Source organism: Anopheles gambiae, chromosome 3 (assembly GCF_943734735.2).
Source record: "Anopheles gambiae chromosome 3, idAnoGambNW_F1_1, whole genome shotgun sequence".
Classification (NCBI taxonomy): domain Eukaryota; kingdom Metazoa; phylum Arthropoda; class Insecta; order Diptera; family Culicidae; genus Anopheles; species Anopheles gambiae.
In genome coordinates this window covers 49,788,198-49,813,750 of record NC_064602.1, presented here as the reverse complement: position 1 = coordinate 49,813,750, position 25,553 = coordinate 49,788,198, and the positions used below count along the sequence as shown (strand labels likewise).

At 38.4% G+C, this 25,553-nt stretch overlaps 1 protein-coding gene across 3 annotated transcripts; it reads right to left on the bottom strand.

Annotated features, from left to right (window-relative positions):
- Window positions 1-1,156: 1,156 nt before the first annotated feature.
- LOC1279627 (S phase cyclin A-associated protein in the endoplasmic reticulum) lies at window positions 1,157-25,099 on the bottom strand. 3 transcript variants are annotated; one of them, XM_061656029.1, is made up of 14 exons: window positions 24,941-25,099; window positions 24,588-24,715; window positions 24,299-24,483; window positions 24,033-24,234; window positions 21,951-23,969; window positions 20,469-21,879; window positions 20,230-20,353; window positions 19,920-20,065; window positions 7,550-7,695; window positions 7,377-7,466; window positions 6,826-6,917; window positions 4,346-4,510; window positions 2,519-2,671; window positions 1,157-2,124 (listed from the first exon to the last, which is right to left on the bottom strand). In XM_061656029.1, exons 2-14 carry the CDS (start codon window positions 24,670-24,672, stop codon window positions 2,059-2,061), a joined length of 4,884 nt encoding a protein of 1,627 aa, XP_061512013.1. In that variant the 5' UTR covers window positions 24,673-24,715; window positions 24,941-25,099; the 3' UTR covers window positions 1,157-2,058. The 3 variants fall into 3 exon arrangements, with proteins under 3 accessions (XP_061512013.1, XP_061512016.1, XP_061512015.1); XM_061656032.1 differs by having other exon boundaries at window positions 24,806-25,070; XM_061656031.1 differs by having other exon boundaries at window positions 24,588-24,743; window positions 24,941-25,070.
- Window positions 25,100-25,553: the final 454 nt, after the last annotated feature.

Genomic DNA, 25,553 nt, shown 5'->3' with positions numbered 1-25,553 from the left:
AGGACTGACTTCACTAGCGCGCGTCTGCTGAGTCTCAGACACGGAAGGGGATGTGTAACGTGTAAAGCAGATTAGATGAATTTCATTATCGAGATTTTCGGGAGTAGTTGCCGAACGCAGGGGACACAAGCGTTGTTCGTGACGGTGCAAATCCATCCACTTGTCGGGGTTTGAGCTGCTAAACACAGTCCAGGGCAAAGGTTTACCACCTTCTAGCACATTTTCTATGTCTTGCATTGCACACAGAACAGAAGAATGCTTTTCAATGGAACTGCATGCCGAACGATATGCCTTACTCGTACTTTCTTCTGCCTAGGGACAACAACAGCGGAAGAACGAACAGCTTATGCGGAAGCTAATGTTAAGTAAGCGTACATTTTTTGTTCCTTTTTTGCTTTGCGTTCCATTTGTGCGTTTTGCTTCCTCTGATTTGGCCACCCTTGCAGTACACTCACTACTGTAGGGGACAATATTTCACGCTCACTAAACACACTGGCACAGGATTTCTTAACCATGGTACATTGAACTTGCCAAATCTAAAAAAGGATACAAAAAACAAGCACAAAAATAGCAAACGCAACAATAAACGTCACGGCCGGAGGCACATCACTCGGAAACAATTAACCGAATTATCACACCCATTTGATACAATACAGCACGTGTCTGGTAAAGAGGGTCAGCGGTTGGCTCAACAAGCGAACGACGCTGAGAAACTCAATCATGTTCTCTGGAGGTTGGCGCTGGATTAATCCATGTGCGAATAATGAGTCATTTTAATTTTTCACACTTCATCCAGTCGCCTACAACATCAAACAAATTCTACCAACATCATATATGCAATTAGCGATGACCAGTGGTCAAATGAGATGAGAACGCATTTGGCCTTCAGATAGTACAGCATCAATATTTAAACATCCAATTCCTTTTTTATGATGAACCACATCACCCGACGGTCCCAACGCTCAAAAGCAATCATATTACAGGGGCTTTGCAGATGCTATCACTGAGCAATTGTTGTTTCCCAGATATGATACACAAATTGCTTGAACAAGCTATAGTAATTACTCGGTGGTATTAGAAAATTGCATCCATATTGCAACTGAGAGTTGTTGCGGGAACTGTTTCTTTCCATGAATTTACAAATTAACATCTCATATTTATGTAAGTACAAAAGCGATTAGTTTATTGTTGTTTCTTTATGATGCACCAAAGCTTTCATCTTGTTTTAATTTTTTAATCACGAAAGACAATAAAGTTTCCTACACTGTTTCACAGAACTGACTGGAAATTAAATACCTCTGCTCAACTCAATTGTGACCCTTCGCTGCATGCTGCATCCTTTGGAAAATATTCCGGACGTAGCTGCTATCTCTAATTACTCTGCTCTGTTCGATTAGTGGAGTGTTCATTTATTTCGTTTGTGTTGCAATTACAATCTAAGGATTAATCACAGAATAGTAATGTATTGTAAGGGGTGCTGCTGCGGGTAATGGTACCATTTTAGTACACTATGGTACTTATTGTGCGATATGATGCAGGCATATGATGTTTGGCCTGACGTGAGGGGTTCGTGCTACTATGATTCTTCACTGGCAAACATTTACCTCTTTGCATTGTGGTTCGTCTCTTGAAACGCAGCGGTTATGTTGGATGCGTTTGTTTTTTTTTTTTTTTTATTGTCGATCCATCTTTGTCTCAGTACTTTTTAAGAGTCGTGAAATCGCACAATGTTCAGTGCTTTGATACTGATTGACGTCGCTGATGGGTACCGTTTAACGATGGGGACCAGTCACACTCAAAGAAGGATCACTTCGCTGGTTTTAGCGTGCGTTTACCACCGTTAACGAATCGTATACAATGCTCCCTCCTCCAACCGTTAAGAACACCGTTCGCGAGCGGCTTTTACTTAAGCGCGATAGCCAAATTAGTTAGCTGCCCGTTACAATTTTATGCCTCTACGGACCTTCATCAAACGCGTTAGCTGGAACATTTTTGTTTGCACGTTTCTTCTTCGCTCATCGCCAACTTGTATAAACTCTTTCAGATCTTTGAATCACACTACACAAGGAGGGATATAATACGATTCTTCTTTGCCATATCGGACCCTCTAAATTCATCCAGCAGCTGTTGTGAAGGACGTTGTGCCGTTCGCAAAATATCACAACGTAACCACATTTCATTAAAACCATAACATGAAAAAAGACATTAAAAGAAGTGAGAAATTAGTTGATTTAACATTTTCATGCATCTGAACGCCAACATCTACTGTAGGCGCGTCATCGTCAAAGCAAATAAAACAAAACAACAACTAAAACAGTGTTGAGCGAGCTGAACGCAATACGCTTCTCGTGAGGCTATAATACACACTTTGACGAACAAAATCTGATAAAATTTGAACGATTGCAAAAAAAACCCACAGTTTTACGATGGCGACATTGGATTAAAGTGTGTTGTTTATGCCCAGCGCAAAGATTTTACATTAAAACATTGATACTTAACAAACACGCAAAAAACTTACCTCCACATTGAAATCTCTGCTGACCACGGCTCTGGCACTTGGATTGTCATGAATGATCGTAACCAACGTTGGATACGTTAATACGTCGAATTGCTTGGGTAGTTTGGCGAAATTTTTAATTACGCACAAGTACTGATCCGACGTTAATAAATCCTGCAAACGTTAAAAGATTCCCATGAAAGTTATATTATTTGTATAACTATTACATTTAATCAAACGACAAACTTGATTACTTTTGGGACGAATCAATGGTGATCATACGATCTAGAATCTTTTATTTCCACATTGATTCATAAAGTCTACATTACCCTACCTCAACACATTGTGGCTTCCTGTCGCTTAGAAAAGGATACATCATCATCGCAACGATAATTTAGATAAGCAATTTTAAGCCTTCGTCTGACAGTGGGCAGCAAATTTACCAAGTAACAGTGTCTGTAGTGTTTCAACAAGAAAACACGTAAATATTTTCATCGTCTTTACAGGTTGTTGGCACTTATCAGCGAGTAGGAATCAGTACAATGACGGTGCGCAAACCAGTGACAACTGACTTGGCAGTTCTGTAAACCTTGTACCTTGTAATAAGCAATGGCAACAGAAGAAGATATGAAAAGAGGACATAAAAAAGGGCGACTCGCACGAACAGACGAACGTCTGACAGCTGTAAACTTCCTCAACAAAAACCTAATTTTATTTTTATTTTAAGGAAAGTTTACTTATAAGGTTAAAAAGAGTTAAATAAAAAAAAAACATACATTTCAATATACCAACTTTAATTAATTTAGTTCACTCCCAAATTTTGACTTATCGAACACATTTACCTATTCATCATTCGACGTCATTTGCGACTCGCTGAGCTGATCGTTGAAGTATACGAGCACATCGATCAAGTCGCAATGGTCTGCTGCTAGCAACAACGTAGCAAAACGAACAAACACCAAACTAGCTGTCCGTTACTTGGCGGAAGAGCAAAATAGCAAACTGCCGATAATAATACGTTTTGTTACGATCTTTTACGTACAATCTCCACTGACTGGCTCTCACATCTGAGCTTTACTGATGGGGCTGGAGAACAGAGAAGCCGCCTAGTAGCTTGCAATGGCGTCCGTATGGTGCGAACGTCAGAATATGGAATTCCGTGAAAAGAACACACGAAGACATTCACCGCGGATATCATGAGGCACTTGCTTCGCCGGGAATGCAAGTTAGCGTGAATGTACCCTCTTCCTTACAGCGAGAGAGCACGATGGAACAAAGCGATAGGGGGCAAATATGACTTCTTATAGCTAAGAACCCAGCATTGAGGGTGCCCGTAACCACGCTAAGCGCAAGAAGACAAAGGAAAAGGAGCGCACGACGAAAGGGCCAATGGCAACGCTCGATGGATAGCGGAAAACATAAACTATACATACATATAGATATGTAAGAGTTAGATTAGACCGAAGAGAATGCACAAGACTGCGCGAAGGAGAAATCCACAAGTCATAAAAGTAATTTAGATCAAGAAAATTATTGCGCCACCTAAAAGGCTAATGGAAAGGCAATGGCTGAAAGGTGCACGCCGCCCAAGACAGGAGATGGCCCTGCTAGCAGCACCAGTTGATTATTCTTCCCTGTTTGTGGAATCTGCTTGGCATTGTTTCGCTTTTTCGGCTCCGAAAAATAAAGCATCAAACCAGCTGAATCGTGCAAGCATCGCCAATACCAGACGCCGAGCGGATCCAAAATGGCGCCATGGCCATAACGCGGCAGCTTGCCTTTACTCCTCGACTCGCTATGTAAATGAACTTAGAAAAGTATTCAGACCCAAGATTATGACTTTCTTACCTGATTGATTTTATTGTTGGCACAAAAGAAACCTAGCGTTGCTATTAAGTCGATTATCACAGTCTGTGTTTCACTTTTTACGTCCGCCTTTGGGACACAGTACTGCAATAGTATACTGATGACGTCTAGGAACTTTAGTGAAAGATTTTCCTCTATTAATACTGCCTGCAATACATCAGAGAAATAACAGTTAACATTGATTAGCCACAAATGCATTTCATAAATGACATACAACAGTCGTTGTTTTTGGAAACTATACTGTATCGACCATAGGATACTTAATTTCTAGAATACTAGAGTTAATACAAATATATCAGTATGTTACTAAAATCCCAAATAAAATTAAACACTAGCTTTTCATTGTGTGTACATGTTGTTCCCGAAATACTTGATACGATAAGTCTGGCAAATTGAAGACTGTATCACGGGCCCAGCAGCCCTCATGTACCTTATCTGCTACAATTTACAAGGCTTGTGAGGGGTTTATGAACTTTTCTCACACATTTTTTACTATTTACTTAATTTAAAATTATTACCCTAGGTTATTGAATTCAAAACAGTTACCATATTGTCATGGTACGAATTCAAATATTATTTACAAACAGTTAAACATTCTTAATAAACCCTAATAACCCTAAGTTAAAAATAAATACAAACATTAGAATTTTGTATAACATTTGAAATAATACAACTTTAGAGTGATAGAATATGTATACAATGTTATTCGTTTTGGAGATTGTCACTATGTTCGCGTGTTTGTTGTTGACTATTTCATTTGTTATTTGATAATTAGAAAAATATTTAATTTTTTTATTTACATTCACCACTGAGACTTTTTCTCATTTGTACCTATTTTGACAAGCCGTCCTATATTCAGGCTTTCGATACTTATTCAGTACCATGTATCTGGATATAGCCAGTAGTTCATTCTAGGCTTAAACCCATAACAGGCATGATATTGATACGTTCGAGTTCACGACTGTACCACGAGATATGCTGTTATTTTACCGGATCATGTCAGAGTGATTCAAAAGAGCATTGGTGTATCAATGCGATCATCACGAATCTTCAAACTAGTGCTGCTTCATTTCTCAGCCAACCAAAATCACATGCTAAGAAACAAGCCAATTCACATGAAGTGCGCTTGCTTAAAGCTTCCCGTACTCCATCATCGAGGTGATGAAGATGGAGTTTGCTTGTTGTTGTTGGATAAACAACCAAGAAGGGATGAAAAGTATTTACCGTTCAATCCGAAAAACGTCTTCACTCGTAGCTCGAGTGTTACCGAACCGTGCCGAAACCCAAATTCCAATCAAATCTTACACAACTCAAGACATCAAATATTTTCAATCCAGGGAAAGTACACTAATTAACTACTCTCCTCTACAGTGTGACGATCTTCCAGGGAATTTCACAGAACTATATACATGTCCCTTGAAGTTTTATCAACAATGGAATGAATAGATAGTGTAATAGTGTAAAACTATACTATTATCAAGATGATTACTACTTTTGAGCTTTAGTGAAATTTGGTGAAATAAGTGAAACATGATACATATAAACCATGTAAACTTAAGTAAAATGTAACTCATAACTATATTATGATTATGAATAAACAGTTTTTGTAAATAAAACTGTTAAAGTAAATGATGTTTGTGCGATACCTTTTGTAATAGATGTTTTGCATGACGATTTAAAAATAATAATTTACTGCAAACCTTGCTAGATATATTTTACAACGATTTACAACGTACAACTTCAATCCTTAATAACGAGCAATATCCCAAAAGGGATCCAAAGCACGCCCGAGCTTGTAGGAGAATACACTTCGATCCATGAAATCATCCATTATTAACTTATGTGTTGTTTCAAGTGTGTGTTTACGTTTGGCATTTCGCATTAATAGTTTGGCATTAATAGTAGCAATATGTAGAAGCTTTATAAGTGCAATTTCCTTTCCTAATACCATTTCGCTTGATAACGATTATTCTTATTACTTACAGGAAGCAAAAGACAGACATAAAATGTAACTAGTTATTACGGCTTTGATCTCCAGTTTCTGTTGGTAAAAGAAAACGCCGCATAGTCAAACATAATAAGCAATTATATTACGATGTCATGCTATGAACCGCTGTCGTGAAATCATCGAATATGTTAAAATAAATTGTATTTAGTATTGTAGGTCTACTATAATTCATACATTCTAAAAAATATGTGAATTTTATCGTGTTGTCGTGGTTTATCATGCAAAGATGGTTCTAGCCATTTCAGACTATAGTAAGTAATGTGCCAAGCTCTGGACCAAATCCAACACAGCCCCTTCAATCCAACAAACAAACACCTCGCACAGTCATCTTATAATCACTACTGTACGTACTCAACAATCAAATAAGACGGAAATAGTTAAAGCACACCATAAAACTAAACCGAAACGAAATGAAGCACAAGCCTCCCATCGTTTATGAGCCGCGATTACTTACCTGGAACGTCTCAACGTTCAGGTTGGCAAAGGTCACCAGAAGATTAAAAGTAGCCGCCGCCAAGGAAGTCGTTCTGGGAGGAATGCTTTCACCTGTGAAATGAGAAAAGTGCAAAGCAACGATTGAATACGATGTGAACCAACCCAAATCCAGCAAGGGCAATGATTTTACGGGAAGATGCTGTTAAAGTTTTTCTTGAATGAACAAGCGGCAAAATCATCAACCACACACTGGCGGAATGTTTATAGTTCGTGACGTTTAGATTAATCTACTAATTAAATACAGTCGTTTCCGGTACCAGCTACCGTCAGTATCACAAGTTATGTAGAATATGATGAACACACCCTTTTATGGTACGCACAACAAATCTTATCCTAGAATTGTTCTCCGATATTACAACCGTCAATAACAAAACTGTGGACTTCACAAGGAAGTGTTTCCACAAATACGTCAAAATTGCCTTTATGAACCAAATATCACGTTCGATGCTTCTGTTTTGCTACTCTTATATTCCACTGTTTTCTGTTTTGTTTCTTTTTTTATTAGCTTACCAATTGGAACAACGGCGGCATAAAGTAAAGAGATCGTTCCGAACAGCTCCGTAGACTGTGCCGTCAGCAACAATTTGGTAACATCAGGACCTGTAAAAATGCACAACTCTTTTTTATATGGGCGTTTGTGTTTTCATTTCGTATAATTACAACTAATATTATTATTACATTACCTTTCGGACATATTTCAACCAACTTTGTTAGCAGACCTAATGAAGCAAGTAGTGAAAGCACAAGGCTTGTTTGATTTTCGATCGATTCATGTACCTTATCGATTCGCTTTACCAAACTCTCCACCAATCCAATGCATACGATGTAGCTGTAAATATGAATAAATAGAAAAGAAAATATAGTCTCTTAGTTAATTTTACGTACATAATAAAAAAGCTTGACTGATCTTTATGAAGCAAACGTGGCAAATGAACGTTTTGAAGTTTTTACATATTTTTTTAATATTAAAAACATCCAAAAGATCTTGATAATAATGGCACTCAACACTAGTATTAAAACATTAACATATTGCTTCATATCCATACACATATTCCGAGCAGCACTATAATCCACATGGCTATAATCCACATCACTAAATACTCACCCTTCAGTATTTTTTTTAATTTTTTTTTGTTGTTCTTTAAACTGCCTTGTGGACCCTTTTCTAACAGCTTTATAATACCCACGTTTGATTGCCCGCTCCCTTACGCTAATGCACAATCGAATTGATATTGGGAAATGGCCCAGAAGAGGAAGGCAAATGTATCATCAAAACAAATCTAGTCCATTTTTTCCCCATACAATTTGTTACATACTACAATGTGGCATGGAGTGGCCGACAATGAGGATTTAATCGGAATCTGTTCTAACGTACCATACTGCCTCCAACAACACCAAGCGAAAACAGATACGCTGGACCAATAATGCACAGAAGCCCATCGAAAGGGGCAAGGGGTTAGCGAGAACCTCAGTCGCACACAAGTTGACAGTTGACACTTGACAGCGCCAGGCTAATACGCAGAAAAGTGCAAACACAGATCCTGCGGAAAAATATCACCATGTACTAACATTGCACCGAGGGGTTGCTGTTTGTAGCTGTCGCTCATATCCCTTACTATCTCAGACGCTACCGTACCACTCATAGACCCTTTTTGTCCCGTCCTACTAGCATCCAAGGGCCAAGCGTGGGTAGCTGTCAGCTGCAATCAAGTGTAACAAGAGGATTGCAAACAGTATAATCAAAGTTGTGAAGAATTAACATATGACATAGGTAAACAAAAACAGCTTTATTTGCACATTCGCCAAGTCCCACCATTCCCGCTAAGCCGCGTAGTTGATAAGAATTAGTTATCAAAAGAGTCTTTCATTTCCTATCCTTTAAGCAACGGTAGGACATCGTAAAGCACCTATACTTTGCTATATTGTAGCATCAGAGCAAACAGTAGCAAATTAATTGCATCACGTTCATTCTGGGTTCCAATTCCGAAATGTCCCTTGAAATGAAATAGAAACTTTGAACCAGAGATCTGTATCTATGGCAGAATGTCGTATAGCTTTGACGAAAAGCTTCATCTGTTTAGTGGCTCAAAATGTATCGACAACGCTATTGTGGTAATGTAACGGTGTGATATAAACAGCCACATCCGATCAGATCTGCAAAAAAGCACATAAACACCCAAACATCTTTGCACAACGAATCCAAATTACCACTTCATTAGGACCTGTTGACTATAGCACAGAAAAGGGTTGCAAACGCAAACAATGCTCACAGTTCCAGTGAACTCTCACTCGCTCAAATAAAAGAATTGCTGTGTTCTTTTCTAGGCTGACCAAAGACAAACATTAATCTTCCATTATACAAGCCTACGAACGGCGATTTTCGTACACACGGTCAGTTTTTAGCAAACGGTCGTCTGCCGTTTGATTTGTTTGGGATTTAAGCAAACCCATAATTTGTATGCAAAAGACGACCCATAGTATTAGTAAAGGGTAATATTTTCTCTTCTCTGTTCTGGCAAGGCGGCATTTTTTATTTCATCCACAGAGCAGTTTTCCGGAAACAAAAAGGGTACCTTATTTACGTTTTTAATAATGTAACAAGTGAAGCAAAGAATTTGAATTGGGAATGGCAACTGACAATTGATAGAAGTTACTCTATAAATTAATACATACACTTTGATTATTGCACATATTCTGGTTAACAGAGTATTTTTAGTTTTCAACTTAAAATTAGTGTTTAGCAGTTTATATCCTCTTCCTAAACGATTGGAATATATTATAATATATGAGTTATATAGAATAATATATAAGTTATTACAGTTTTTCTCGAAGGATTCAGTTTTTGATTGTGATCCTTTGAGATACTACCTGTTATCAACAAGCAACGTTTTATGTTAACGAATGAAAAGTCAACGTAGAACAAAATTCATAGCAACGATTTGAATGTTTCAATTCAATTAACAGCCACTCTCATAATCCGCTTAGCAATTTGAATACGAACTTAAATCCACTTTGTTGCTTATTTAAAAAAAAACGGCTGGATCAAGTATATAAACATGCACGTACATTTTTTCTTTTATATTTGCGGACATTCGTACATCCCGAATGTTTTCATTTCATTTGCAGAGTTATTTTGTGTTTGTTCATTTACAACCTTCCATCTGATCGGATTGGATATTGGACTTAATTAATATGAATATTAATGTAGTCATCCTAAGTAACATATTTTCAAATATCAAATTTTCAACATGATTCAATTCTAACATATTCTGCTAAATCGCTTCATTACGTTAAATGTATACGTTTCATTACGTTGATATAATTTATTTTGATTCTATGAAGATGCAACGCTTGTATCCTATAATTGTCCAACAAATATATTTTCTTTATTTCCGAAACATTTTTGTTGAGCCATTCAACATTTAAAAAATTGAAGGAATTAAGAACTTTTTCAAAATAAATAAAGATATCACACAAAGGATAAATGATTGGTTAACTATGTTTTAGTATCATACGAGTTGTTTTGTATATAAAACTCAGTTTAATTAATAAAAATTCAAAGTTCGAACTATGAGAAACTAAACTCATTTCCATTCAAAATAAATAAAGATATTACACAAAGGAAAAATGATTGGTTAGCTGAATTTTAGTATCATATGAGTTTTTTTTGTACATCAAACTCAATTTAAATAATAAAAGTTCGAGGTAATATTTCTATGAAAAACTAAATTCAATTCCATTCAAAGTATGCAAAACATGGAACAACAATTATAATTGCGCTTTGAATAAAATAGAAAAGCCTTCAGGTAGGCTATTTATAAAATTGTTTTTTATTTTAAGAATGCAATGTAAATATTATCAAAACTTAATTTTAAGTACATCGTCTGTCATTGTACTGCTAAGATATTAATCATGAAAGTACGACCCGTGAGGCGCATGCGGCTCTTTGTTGCCTAGATAGTTCTTATAACTTTTAAAACATGATGAATCTGAACCTATTAAATTGCTTCTTTTAAGTACAATTCTACGGGTATTTTTTATATATTTTAGTTCTTAGTGTAACAAAGTTTGTTGACCACTGTGTAAGGAGAATTATAAAATGGAAGTCCCCGAGATACTCGGTATCTCTTATATGCGGAATCGGAGATACGCAGTTTTTTTTAATTTGAGTTCTTTCAGTAAAGTTGTACTGATTTCACAACAATTGTCAAATGCAATAAAAATTCCCTTTTGGTCAAATTTTACAAGTCATGTTATGTAAATGTTTTATAATTGTAATCTTCAGTAATATGCTGATTAAACAATGGAAAGTCACCCTCGTTTAGTGTTTTTCTATCAAACTCAGGCTTTGACACAACGCACAACGCCGGTCGTACGTGTAATAAGACATGATAAATTGTTACATCAGTTTTCACATTATTCACCCAATTTATTGGTTTCCAGAGCAATCAAAAATTGTTTATCATCCACGTAGTTTTTATCAAACACCAACAATAAATTCAAATACTTCTATCGACCTTGACAGAAAAATTCTGTCCGGAGTAGATTGAAAATAAACATGTCGAATTCCGATTTCCATACCAGAATCACGATATGACGGAAAAATAACAAAAAAAGGAAACAATACTATTTATTGTCTAATAGGGTTATCAGAATCATATCAAATACTTAATTTAGTCGATAAAATCTTCCCTTTTCTTCATCTTTGGCACAACAACTGTTGAACACATGACAAATTCTACCACCTAAAGCTAAATGAAACGAAAATTAGTAATGATAACGAAAATTAGTAATAACTACACCAAATTATAAGATAGTATAGTTTGAATCAAACTACTCATTCTATATTAGGCGCAAATCCTAACAATAACTGCCAAAACAAAATTTTACAAAAACATTCGTTGTTTGTTTTTGCGCCACTGACTTGATCTTATATTCAATGAATAATAAGCCTATACCAACACACCTCTGCAAATATTCATTCTGGCTAGATGTGCACCTCCAAATTGGCTGGTAGAAAACATTCGCAAATAGAATTGTGTTCACGGGCTGAAAATTGTGAAATTTCAATTAGCGGGCCAGATAAAGCCAAATATTTGAACTGATGTTCAGTTGTTCGTTCCAGCACAGCTCCGGTCTTAGCCCACGTGCTCGTACTTGCATAGTACCGTAACCGTAACGAGCAACAATCTATCCATCCCTACAGACAGCCTCCACAAACGCTGCCATCGCTGCTTTCCCTGGAGGACGAATTCAGCCCTAGCTGCTAGGGCTAGCGACTGCGCCCAGGAAGGATACTCGGTAAACAGAGCGTAGACGTAAGAACTCAACACATCTCGCAAGGTTTGGCCCCGGTAGGTTTTTGTGGGTGCCATGCTAGAATGCTAATGATGTTCACGTGGCCTAGTAGTGCCGTACGACCGAAATGATATCGAATGAATCATCCTTATCGGGTGCGTTGCGCTAACTAAAAGCAAACATACACAAAATCTATTCCACAACATTATTCTGCCGCTTCAAAGTGAGAGCATATTTTATGTATGTCTTTTCTTTATTTTGGACACGAATATTGCTGAGTAACTGACACCGATCTTCTAGTATACAAACACGATTGCACTACAAAACTTTATCAACGAGTAATCACATTTACTTTCACATTATTCAGTTTAAACATAAGCAGCAACGCGAGTACATAAATCATGCATAATTGCTAGTGTGGATCGTCCTCATCTCTAGGCAAAATTCACAGTCATTTCAATAAATCAAAGGTAAACCAAAATACCTATTGTACACTTACAATTCTGTACGCAATTATATCGTCATGAACTGCCAAACAGAATTTATGATGATCGCTTGAGTACTGTACCGAATATTGCACATCAATATCACATTCACATTCAATACGTACTAATTCAGGGATTATTCCAGCACAACGTGACGATCAACACCGATATGTACTTGAAATGTTTTGCTTCATAAATTCAACGACACAGCGTGTGGTCTACTAGCCAAGAGGTGTCAAATTTCAATAAAGCCGTCGACATGATCATCAGCAGCTCCGTTTGGCACATCGCTGCCCAAATCTTGATTGTGTATCGTTAAACCACACGAGCCTCTATCCCTAGATTCAGAACGGTGAGTAAGGTATAAAAACATCACCATTCAACCAGCGATGGCCCATTGCCCGATGTGCGCAGCGAACGACAAAGGTGATTATCGTTTCCTAATGGGAGAATAAAAGATTGCCTGATTCCCCAGGGGGTCCTCGCCATCGATGAAGCAGCATCTCTCCCTCATTCGCAAGCCTCAATGCCAGTGAAATCATGACGGAAGCAAATGAAACAACCGTTCCGCAGATGCTTCGCATTGGAAAAACGATCACAAAGAGTGCGACGGAAAGCTGCATGCTGCTAAAGTAGTCGCAGTGGCACTAGCCGCAACCACGACCACAGCAAGAGGATAACATATAATATGGTGCCACTGGGAACACAAACCCAGCGGGTGGCTCTTCTTTTGATTGGCCATGCGTCATACTGTGATGCATGGAAACATCGTTTTGATAGAGTGCCCGAAAAAAAAACATCACGTTTAAAGGGAATGCACCCACTAATGCCAGTAAAAACTACGATACTATCGTGAACTAACATTGTTGGTCATTACATCATAAATTGATTCATCCCGATTGGCTAAACATAAAGACATAATCTCGTAAATACAACCACAAGAAAGGTTTGCCCAAACCTTTTTGGTGCAGTTGTGAATAATCATTACACGCTTTTTTATCCAGATTGACATTTGTTTTGCACTTTTGCAATGGGCGTTAATAAAATCAAAGCACAAGCACGACGGGACTTCCCCATTTATGCAGCATGCGGTCCATCCCAGCCCTCCAACAAAACAAGAGGACTGTGGCGATACGATGAGCATAGCCCAGCATGACCTCTACCGTGTACAGCATCAAGCGGGGGTAAAACGGCTAGAACGGCCAGTAGGCGTTCGTATTTCGGAAATTATTGGCAGGCATTTTCAGCCCTCTTCAACGTGCGAACCCAAATTTGAAGAACGTCAAGTAATGTTTGGAATCAAACGTTCTTAACTCAAAGTTTGATTTGCAGAGATTTTTTTCATTCATAACAAATGGCCAAGAAATTAATAAATATTGATTAATGAAAAGGACTAATAATTTAATGTTATGATGGCGCATTTATCGTCACAATCATCTTGAAACCATTGAATATTATTTTACTTGGTTCCAACGGATCGAACATTCTAAACACTTATTAGAAGTAGCATTAACATGAAAGTGGAAATTTACACTTTTAAGACTTTACGACTTTAAAATTGACGTTTCCTAAAAAATAACTAAAAAGTAAAGTTTCATCCGCCAAACGATGTGTATTTTTAATTCGCAAACTATAAACAAGATTTATAGTAAAATTAAACTCTTATCGTCAAATAAAATAAACGTAATTATTACCACTATACCGTTAAATTATCAGTGAATGATAGTAACCGTTAAACCGGTCTCATGGTACAGTCGTCAACTCGAATGCCTTAACAACAATAGTCATCGGTTCAAGCCCCGAATGGACCGTGCCGCCATACGTAGGACTAACTATCCTGCTATGGGGGGAATCAATAAGTCACTGAAAGCGAAGCCCACAAATAGTGGTACAGGAAAGAAGAAGAAGAAGAAGAAGAAGAAGATAATAATCGTTACTAACACTAATGAACTTGACTTATCTGTGTCTTTTTGCGTAGTGTGCATGGAAGCTCTCTCTCTCTCTTTTTGTTGACTACTTGTATGGAAATTATAAACAAAATATTGCGAACGGGTGATCCATGGGAGATTCAATCCCAACACGAGCATGTTGTTAAGCTGTGCATTTGACAATTGTATCCCGCACTCAACGGTAACAAATCCATTTTAAAAAATTAAACCAAATACTAAAGAAATGTAGCCCCCAGCAGTTTCTTGGAAAGACGCGCACAATTACCATCGGGACCATATTCCCGTAGTCAACTGTAATTTCCAACTGTACCATTCCTTTATATAAAGAAAAGACTATTGTGATAAGGATGATCAGTCAGACACGGATACCGCAATAAACATAAAAAAGAGTAAGCCTTAATTAGCGTCAGTTGCTGAGCAAAAAAAAAGAGAAATTAATATAAAATATTATTCGTAGATTAAAAGCAGACCCGCCAAACGCCTTCGTTGAAACTATTACAATTACACAAATCACATTTTTGTACAACCCACAGAAAAAATCAATAAAAAACACCTTTTCACCCCGTTGGCACACCCGTTTGGGCGTGACAAACTATCAGTTATTCTAAATAGAGACATGCACTGGTTATTAGATGATAATTTCACCCTATCATACCCTATGCCAAACGATATTTATTTTACCACCCCTGAGTTGAGCAGATCTTCAAACCTGCTATATGTGTTGGCCTGCCATTTTTTTGTATTTTAGAAACAGTCATATAAATTGAAACATATGCAAAATTGTACAGTCGATATCCGATGGTAGCGCGACATATGCAAACAATAGACAAGATGAGCAGGAACACATCAAACGCATCCACGGAATGGGGTAAAAAAATCCTCGATACCGGAAGCTATTGCCAGGCCAGCAAGAGAATTGTGCCTTCACCGTAGAATAGTACCCGTTCCGTTCCGTCCCCTTTTTTCCCCCAGTTCATCTGGCTGATTGCTTAACTACACTTATTATTCAAGGGGTTTAATAAATCCGTGCTCTAGAGATTTAGGGTTACATCGGTGCGTGTGATATAGATGTACCAACAGATCAGTACGGCATCATCAAATGAAATAGAGCAAGTCCGTGTATCTTTTTTTTAAAGACAGCTTAACTACGATATAATTAACATGTTACAACACCTATTGAAATAAATTAATTGACTGCATTGACGTAAATCTAAATCAAATCAAAATAAATCTATTTGATCATTGCTGTTTTAAACATTATTTTACATGAACTCAATAATCTAATATACTGAAACCTAGATAAAACTGAACTCAAGGAATCATTCTAAGAGAGCAACTTCGATATACGAAATACGTTATTCTGTACATAAATATGCACAAAACACACAACAGTTCAATATTGCATGGTTTTCAATTGCTACTTTATACAATTCGTGCACACATTGGCATGGCAATATTAAGAAGCACATATCAAACAAAACATATTACTATTATTATTATTTCTCATACAAATGAGACAACATATACGAAATGAAAATTTGTAAAAAAATAGACTGATAGATTTGGATCCATATTCCAATAAACGTTTTACTATGATCGAAAAGGCTGTATTGCTATCATTTTTTAAGTGAAACAAGCATAAAGCAAACGAATGACACTAATAAAAAAATAAACAATAGCGCATCCATTCCATTAATCATGAGCGCTGAAACGGTGATATAAATATTTTACAAATCATCCCAATTTTGTCTCTTCGTGTAAGACTGCATTCAAAGTGTGTTTTTACTCGAGCTGTCGATGAGTTGTCCATTAACGAATGCACCTCTTTCAGCAATTCTAGTGCGAAAACTATGTTATGCATTTAACCATAAAGAAATGCATAAAGGCGAACAAAAAGAATTCAACATATTCTCATCCATTATCAATACACGGCGGCGCCTGGTTTGAGGGCTTGTGTATGTTAACACATGTTTTCATCGCTTCACGCTTTAATGGGGTGGTATGGAGAGCACATACACCTCACCTTCTTTCTTTTTTTATCTCTCTCTCGGACTCGTTCCGACAAACATCATTTCACAAGCAACATAAATTGAACGCGATGAAAGGGCAGTTTCCTTTGCCCACCGATCGTCATGACCTCCGATCGCATAAAACTGTCAGCTGGTTCCGTAAAGTAACCGTAACTGATTGAAGAAATTGATTTGAAGAGCACTGATGCACTTCCATCAGTCATTAAATAAAAGCAACCTCTTTTTATTGATCAACAGTAGTAAAGTTAAAATCATCCAAAACATCTGAAATAATTCAAAGGTTTATGAGTGCAATTCAATAATATCAAATAGGATAACTGAAAATAGCTTCAAAGAATGTGTAGGAAAGTATGGCATTACATATTTTTCAATGTGAAGACTTTTACAGAGTTGTAGTAGTTTGATATTGTTGTTTAGGTTCTTATGTTTTCTTCTAGTGTCTTGTTATTATGCTTACAGGGTTTCTCTATCCAACCCAACACTTTAAGCTTCATTTCAAATTTGTAAAATCCCAATTCAACATTATCAAATGTTTGTCGAACGTACACAAAGCCACCAATGACAGATCATTTGAATTTCCATTGCTATTGTTGAAATGTATTTTACGGGATTGAATTGTTTGCTTATGGTTTTGAGTTGACTAGAGAAACCCTGTAACACCTAACTTCCGATATGCATAAAAATATAAACAAAAGCTCGGGAGCGGTCCCGTGGTACAGTCGTTAACTCGAACGACTCAATAACATGCCGTCATGGATTCAAACCTAGAATGGACCGTTCCCCCGTGGCAAGGATTGACTATACCCGGCTGCGTGGTAATGAATTAAGTCTCGAAAGCCTGTATAGGCCGGCGCATGTCCACGTAGGACGTTACGCCAAATAGAAAGAATATAAACAAAAACTCCAAACTCCGCACGATGATTTAGTAAATGGCAAACAATGATAATAACTATTTATATTACTTTACCAATTTTAATAAAAAAATTGATTTTGCAAAAAGTATGTTCTTATCAAAACAAGATTTACATTTAAAACATTAATCCATTAGATACTGTAACGTTTGCATGGCCCTCAACAAATATATGTGTTGCAAATTGAAAAGTTTGAAAATTTTCACTAATTACAAGAGATTGCGTTTCATCTCGTTTTGCCAATTGCAAAATAACATAGAGCAGAGATGTCAAACATACGGCCCGCGCAGAACTTTGGCAGTTATTTGAATGAAACTGGAGTAGATTGTTGATTACGAGACAGGAATAATGGGTATACTAATGTTTATTTACTGAGGAAGAAGAAGATTTCAACATTCAGTCTCAATAGTTCGATTAACGAAGTGTGAAGTTACTGATAGTTTTTGATACCATGTGTTTTATTTCTTGTTTGCTGGCGGCTCTCCAAAGTCGGAATCCCGTATTTTCCCGTATTTTTAGCCATTTTCTGATTTTGAGGCTTTCTGGAGAATTCGGAAACCATACATCGAAATACCTTTCTTCACTTCTCTGATGCGGGTACTCTTTAGTTAGGCTTCTGCAAAAATCTGGCCGATATCTTTAAAACGAATAACCAAGCACTACAAAAAGGCGTAAATTGTATGAGGCAGATTGGAAGTTGGGAGTATTTGTCATGAAAAGTTGTATAGAAGGCTAGGAAAAAATGTATATACGATTCTAGGTCAAAAAATAATTCCTTAATGATTTTCGCCGTATAATATATTTCAGTATAAAAAGGTAGAATTTTAGTCACCGCCTAACCCTTCACCCACTCACCCAACACCGCTCAACTACGGCCCGCGGAAACATTTTCAACTCCAATCCGGCCCGCGACCCAAAACGAGTTTGACATCACTGACATAGAGTAAAGTTGTTTTGTGTTAAAAGGCAAGGACAAGAATCACAAATTGTACATAGTTCAATGAGATATTTCTTTACGAGTGAATCCATTATAGGATCGGTCCCGTAGTACAGGTGTTAAGTAACACATCTTAACAACATGCCCGTCGTGGGTTCAAGTATCGTATTTTCCGTCAACCCCTCTTCCTCCCCTACCCCCCTCACATACAATTTTTACCACGAATCTGCACTTTGAACAGAAGATGAATATTGGACAAAACCAAAGAGATTGCGTGTACATGTTAAATCAAGAAAAGAAACTAGATGTATAATAAATAACAACTAAAATCGCAACAAAAAAAAAGAAATTTGAATTAGCTAAAATATAAAGTTTACAATTTCTATAAACTCATCATAAACTCTAGGTAGCATTTGTAAGTGTTGATAGTTTGTTCGTCTATTTAACAATATCGTGGTACATGGACAGTTGTTGTCCATGGGATGGAAAGCTAACAATAATACATGTTATCCCTCAATGTAAAAGAAAACCATTGAACAATCGTTAACACTTGATGTGCTACTACTTTGACCGTTCCTTCCGTCCCGATAAAAAAAATGAGTAAGACAAACGGAGTAAATCGTATTTTATACTTCTAAAAATAAATAAACAGTGATAGGTGTGAAAATCCTGGATCGTAATTGTATTTTCACGTTGGTTTGATCATACGATTAAAGGAACAGAACGAACCTAATAGTAGAATACACAATTATACACAAAATCAATCTATAATTTATTCACTTTGAATTTGGTATGTCTTTTTGAGATTGTAGTTCGCTGTTTTTTCTCTTGTCTCTCGTGTGTAACGGTTGTACATGCTCCACGATATTACTGTGCAGCAAGAAAAAAGTCATCGAGGCTGGGCAGAAACTAGTTACTGCACAGTACATACTTACATCGTATTTTTATGTCCTAAAAAAATCCGTTTCCGTTTATTAAAAAAAAAATCGAATACAGACGTTATTCATTCATTCATTGCGAATGCCATTGAAATAACTAAAATAGGGTTTAATCGCAAGATAGTTTAAAAAGGTCAATCGAGAAACTACAAATGGTGAATTTAAAATTAAAATGGATTACATTTGAACCAACTTATTCAACCAATTTTCACGTTTCAGAATCGTTTCCGATAGGCTCGCACCCGACTCCGAGTCCAGTCGTTAAATAAATCATATGACCCATCACTAATCTACTCATTAAACATAAATGATCTATTATAAAAAAGTTTGTTTCGGTTGACCCGCAACTTTATGAATTTCTTCAAACGGACCCTAAACCACTGGGAAAAGTTATCCAATTTAATTGCATAGCACCAAAAACAACCTATTATCTGACGATTTTTAATGCCACCTTTAATCGAAATGATCCCAAACGAGAGCATATGTCTCCCATTTTTTAACTTACCTCAGAAGATCTGGCATTCGTTCCGCAACCTTTGGATGTGTCACTTGCTTTGGCGAGGGACTTGTTGGTAAAAGTGCAACAGTACATGCGAGTATAAGCTCGGTTGATAGTTCCACCGGGAATAGAGCATTTTTTTCTTCCGGGATCTTTACAATAATACACGGAAGGAAAATAAAAGAAATCCAACATTAATACTCTCGCGCACGATGTGATGTGTAAAGTGTCATGTGTAAAGCTAAATGTAGCATAGGACTATGTTAAATACTACATTATGGCTTACATTAACTATGGCGTAAATTTCCTTACTAACCTTCATTGAAAGCAACAAAGCATTCAACAGCACCAGAATAGAGTTTCCTAATACCGCATGACGCGCAATTTGGGGACACAATGTGCAAGCGTTTCGATACAATTGCACAGAAAGCACTACAGCCCTGCAAAGAATGAACAAACATTTATGAGATTTTGCCCCTGCATTCCATCGTCATAAGAATCCAACGCTCACACAATTAATCGTTTTCAATGGCCTATTGTTAAAACGATACTTACTTCTTTGACACATCCGTCCCAGGAGACAGACCATTTTCTATGACGGATGCAATCGTACCCAATCCATCCAACAACCATAGTGACTGAAAATCTGCTACCTCTGCTTTTGCAATCAATCGTATAAGCTGTCCGATCGGACGTTCCACTCCCAGCACTCCGTTTCCACCCTTTGCGATTGCGCCTAGTAGTCGTGGTACCTGGCTCTGTTTACGTATCGACGGAGCCAAAGGATTAAGTTCACTGAGATACTCTTCAGCCGCCGTGGACAACTTTTGACGCAACTTCTTCAATCTTTTTTTGTTAATTTTAGGCACCATGCTTGCACCACCACCGTGGGAACTTTCCCTTTCGCTTACACTAGAGTTTTCCTCATCCTGCTCATCATTTCTTAACTCGTCAGCGCTACGGCTAGGAATGGTTGCCATTTCAACAGCCCTTTGCCGGATCTGTTCAATGTTTTCTTCATGACGGCGAGCAGACTCTTGCTGCTTTTGAATAATTTTTCGTTGCAATTCTTCTGCCGTTGCCAGCTTTTGTTGTTGCAGGGCCAGCAATCGTTCCTCCCGGTCCCGTGCCTTCTCCCTGGCCAATGCTTGGCGCTGCCGTTCTTTCTGTTCTTGCATTTTTCCTACACGCTTCTCACGCTCTCGACGATTTTCACTCATTTGCTGTAATTTCTTTTGACGTTCTTGTTCGATTTCCTGCCGGCGTCGCTCAACAGCAGCTTCCTTTGCAGCCTTTTCTTCAGCTCGCTTCTGCCGTTCTGTCTCAAGGTCTTGTAGACGCACTTCCTGCTCTTTGCACGATTCTAAGAAGTCTAGCCGCTTGTTCTGTGCCTCCAGGTTTTTAATAAAAGCAATCTCTCTCAACTTTTCTTCCTCGTCATGTGCTTTTTTAATTTTGTCTTTCAAATATTGTGAACGATTCTCGGCCGCCCGTTGTAGTCGTTCCTCCATACGCAGTCGTTTCTTTTCTATCAAGCACTGTTTTGCCGCTTTCACGTCCTCAACGCGCGCTAGGAGATGCTGAATTTTAAGTGCCTTTTCTTTTTGCAAAGCTTGCCGTTTCTCTAAGGCTCGTGTCTGCTTAGCCTGGTACTTTTTTAGCGTTTCATGTAACGAACGCCTTCTGGAGGGACTTGACAGTTTGGCGTGCAACTGCTGCGCACGGCCTGGATGGCGGGCCACGATGGCTTTCAGTGTATCGAGCGTTCGAGCTCGATCCACCCAATTCATACCAGCCAGCACGTGTTCATACCGGGCTTCTAGCGTAATGTCTTCATCATTTTCACCTTCGATACCCGTAACGTCAGTCGGTCGCTCGCTACCACTCTCCACAGTGGCATCCGTGTCCTCAAAGTCTATAATCGCTTCACAATCCGTTTCATCTGTCTCCGTGTCGAAATCAATTTCTACAATTTGAACCATAATGTATCAACTTCTATTCAATATGACAATAGCAAAGAGTAAACGCGCAACTTACCTGTATTTTCCAGTTCCCGTATTTGAGCTTCCAAACTCTCCTGTTCCTCCAACAGCTTTCGCTGATCTTCATCGCTTTCCAAGTCATCCCGCTCTTGCTCCTCCTGATCGTCACTGGTGCATTGACTGGCGATGTCAACGTATTGTGCAACTCGTTTTTTCCCATTGCAAATTATTTCCGAACGTTCGTCCATACAGGTCGCGTACAAACTATCAATTGCTGTAGTAGCTATGTTTGTTTGTATGTTCATATCAACCATATTTAGATGAATGAGATTATCTCCTTCTTGCGCAGACGAGCTTATGGTCTGCCCCTTACGTTCATTACCGTTTTTAAGATTCATGTCCATAAAGCCCGCAGTGGTTTGTGGATCAAAATGTTTGGACTTCAGTTTTTCATTACGTAAAAATTCTTTGTGTAATGTTTTTAGCTTTAAGCCAGTTAAGTCAGACTTCTGCCTCGATACGGTAACACGACTGGATGGAGCCATTGACTGCTGGTTTTTTGCTCCCGTATCTGACGAGACAGGTGACGATTTAACGAGCTGTGTTGATTGTTGTTTCACAGGCTTCGAAGCTGCCATTGTTAGTGCCAACGGTGCATTCAATTTCGGTGCCGCCCCCCTTGCTTGCAGTGTTGGCTTCGCAGGCTTTTCCACCGCCCGCTTGGATCCCCGTTGCGTATGACCGATTTCGTTGTCGCCCTCGATATTGTTCATGTTTTCTTTTGGTGCCTGTGAATCATTTTTCTCCAACTGCGCTTCACTGTTAGTATTTTCATCCAATAGCGCCAAGGTGGGTAAGCTTGCATAACCAGTAGGTTGATTGAACCGCGTGGCCCAAAGCAAACTCGATCGCCGTTTTGTTTTAACTGTGTACCACCCATCGTTATTTGTCTGATCGCTTGATGGCATAGATTTCGGCTCTGAACGACGATCACCTGCTTTGGATTGAAGCGAGTGTGGAGGTTTCCCCGTGCTACCGGAAACAATCGAGTTTCGCGAACCCAACCGATCGGTTGACGCTTTTAACGTCGAGGTAGAGCTATAGATATCTTCTTTTGAATGATTCGCTGCGGATGAAAGCTTCGCCGTCGATCGCCTCTGTAAATCGTTACGACCCCCATTCGCAGGGGCATAAACACGATTGCTGCGGCTAGTAACCTCTATCATGGTTTTCGATCGAACTGACAGTCGTGACGCAACACCTGGCACATTGTAGTTACCTGGTTGGGTTCGAGGCGCACTACCGGGTTTCAACACATGTGTTTGCTTGATGCCATTTCTATGCTTTGTAGTGGAAACGTTCGATGACATATTGGATACTGTTGCACTTTTAACGGGTAGTGATGCTGCCATTTTTACATTCATAGGAGACAACCCCGTTGCTGTAGCTGATTTGCGAACAAGGGCTTGATTTGGACCGGGTCGGACAACGTTTCCGCGACTTCCAACCAATTTTGGTACCGTTAGTGTTTTGGTCTGCGTTTTCCCAGATTTTAAACTCGCAGTATTCACGCTCGGAACATTCTTCGTCAAACTTTTGACCGTCATTTGTTCGCTCTTTGTATCGCTTGCAACGGGTAACTTTTTCTCTTCCAGACCAACATCTATGTTTGGCTTATTCTCCACCTTTTGATTACTTTCTCCATCAGTATCAACTGTAATGGTTCCGTTACAAAATTGTTTATCGTACTTCTCCAAATACTCCGCCAAAGTAAGATTTTCGTCTTCCAGATTAGTTTGAGTGTACTGATCTAGTTTGAGCACGTACGATTCGACGCTTGCTTTGTCACACAGCGTAAGTGATTGTTCCAACGGTGCTGAAGTTTCCGTTGTTTCGTGGCGGGAAGCCTTTGCCAAATTACATCGTTTACTCAGGCTCTCCGTAGACGAGTTTGTTTTCTTCGGAGAACTTACACGCCCGGTTTCTTCCACTACGGGACATGGACTATTTTTTCCAGAAAAACTAGGACTAGATTTACCCGACATCCCCGGACTGGAGAGTTGTTTCCGGACACCTGAGCATGAAAACAAAGATTCTAAATATGCTTTTAAGATTGACGCTGACACTATTTACTCACGTGGAACGGGATTACTTTTGCGCACTTCCCAAGCCAATGAGTGGGGACGCTGCGGTAATGGGGTAGCCTCATAATCCCAGGACACCTTGAACCATTCGGCAAGAGCTTTGAAATCCCGAATATAATTTTCCAACACCAATATTGCTTCCTTGCATGAGGATAAATTCTCGTAGCATTCGACGGTTAAATAGATTTCGTTGACCTGTAATTACAGCGTTAAACCGAGTGTCACGATCGATTTTCGTCGAGCAATGATAGGTACTTACCGAACGCTCCAAGTTGCCAAACAAAAAGGCCCAGTACCGGGCCTGTAGCTCGGATTTTTTATCACGTCCTGTAGAAGCGCTACGTACACGGGGTCCTGATTTCGACAACGATTTTTGACGTTGCGATACATGTGACTGTATACAACGTGGTCTTACGCCAATCGGAGGTCTCTTAGGAGGAGTTCCTATTGGTTAAAGAAATAGAAATGTATAATAACCATAATAACAGACCACTTAAGCATCAGTATTCGATGAACATATATGACACCCCCACTTTTCCATCACTTACTCTGCGGCTCCCCACCATCATCCGACAGGTGGTAGAAATTTTTCGCCTCCTTGCCTTCCTGATTGAAGAACTTTCGATTATCCATTTCCCTTGTAGGAGGCTTTCCTTCATTCCTTTTATTAGCTAAACTGTAATGAGAAATAATATCCGCCCAATCTTAAATCGGGCAAACAGCTGAGCACATCACCAACGCGAACAAAGAATACTTCAGAACGCACATAAACAATGCCTAATTTGGTAGCATTGCTTCAAAGCACACTTGGTTTTAATTTCGCGTTTTCTTTACAATCAAATTTGCACGAAAAGAATTGCAGCTAAACGTAACTGATTTAAAAATTACATAAAAATGTTACCTCACTAAAGCGGTACGTAAAAACCATTTAGAAATCAGTGAAACTCGAACTGCTTTACACAACACAACAATGATCACACTTTGGCTTTTTTTTTTGTTAGGAGCCGAAGTAACACAAAACAACAACAACAACAATTCACGGACTCAATCGGTCATATGGTTTGACATTAGTCGAGTGTATTTTAAATTCATGACAGTCAATTCTCAAGCTACGCGAGTAATTTTCATGGAAGCATGTTTTGAATAAAATGAAAATTTAACATGAATATAATAAGTGATTTTTAGCTACCAAAATGGCAACTCTCAACGAAACGATTGTTTGATGGCTAATCTTTCCTGTTCCACCATCAAAAAAAGATTCACGAACCTTTTTGCGTTTCTATGACACGATTCTTCTGTTGATTCAAAAATGGCGAATTTATGAATGTATCTCCACAAGTACCGCAAATCCACTGAACGACCACTAAACATATTATAAACGACTCAAGCTCTCAATCTAAAGGGAATCTTAAGACTTAAGACGTTTAGCAGACGGCGAACGACTGATGCATTCTAAAAATAGTAAACAAGCTGGTTGCGCCATCTGTTGGTGGGATATAGCCACACAGTGGAGC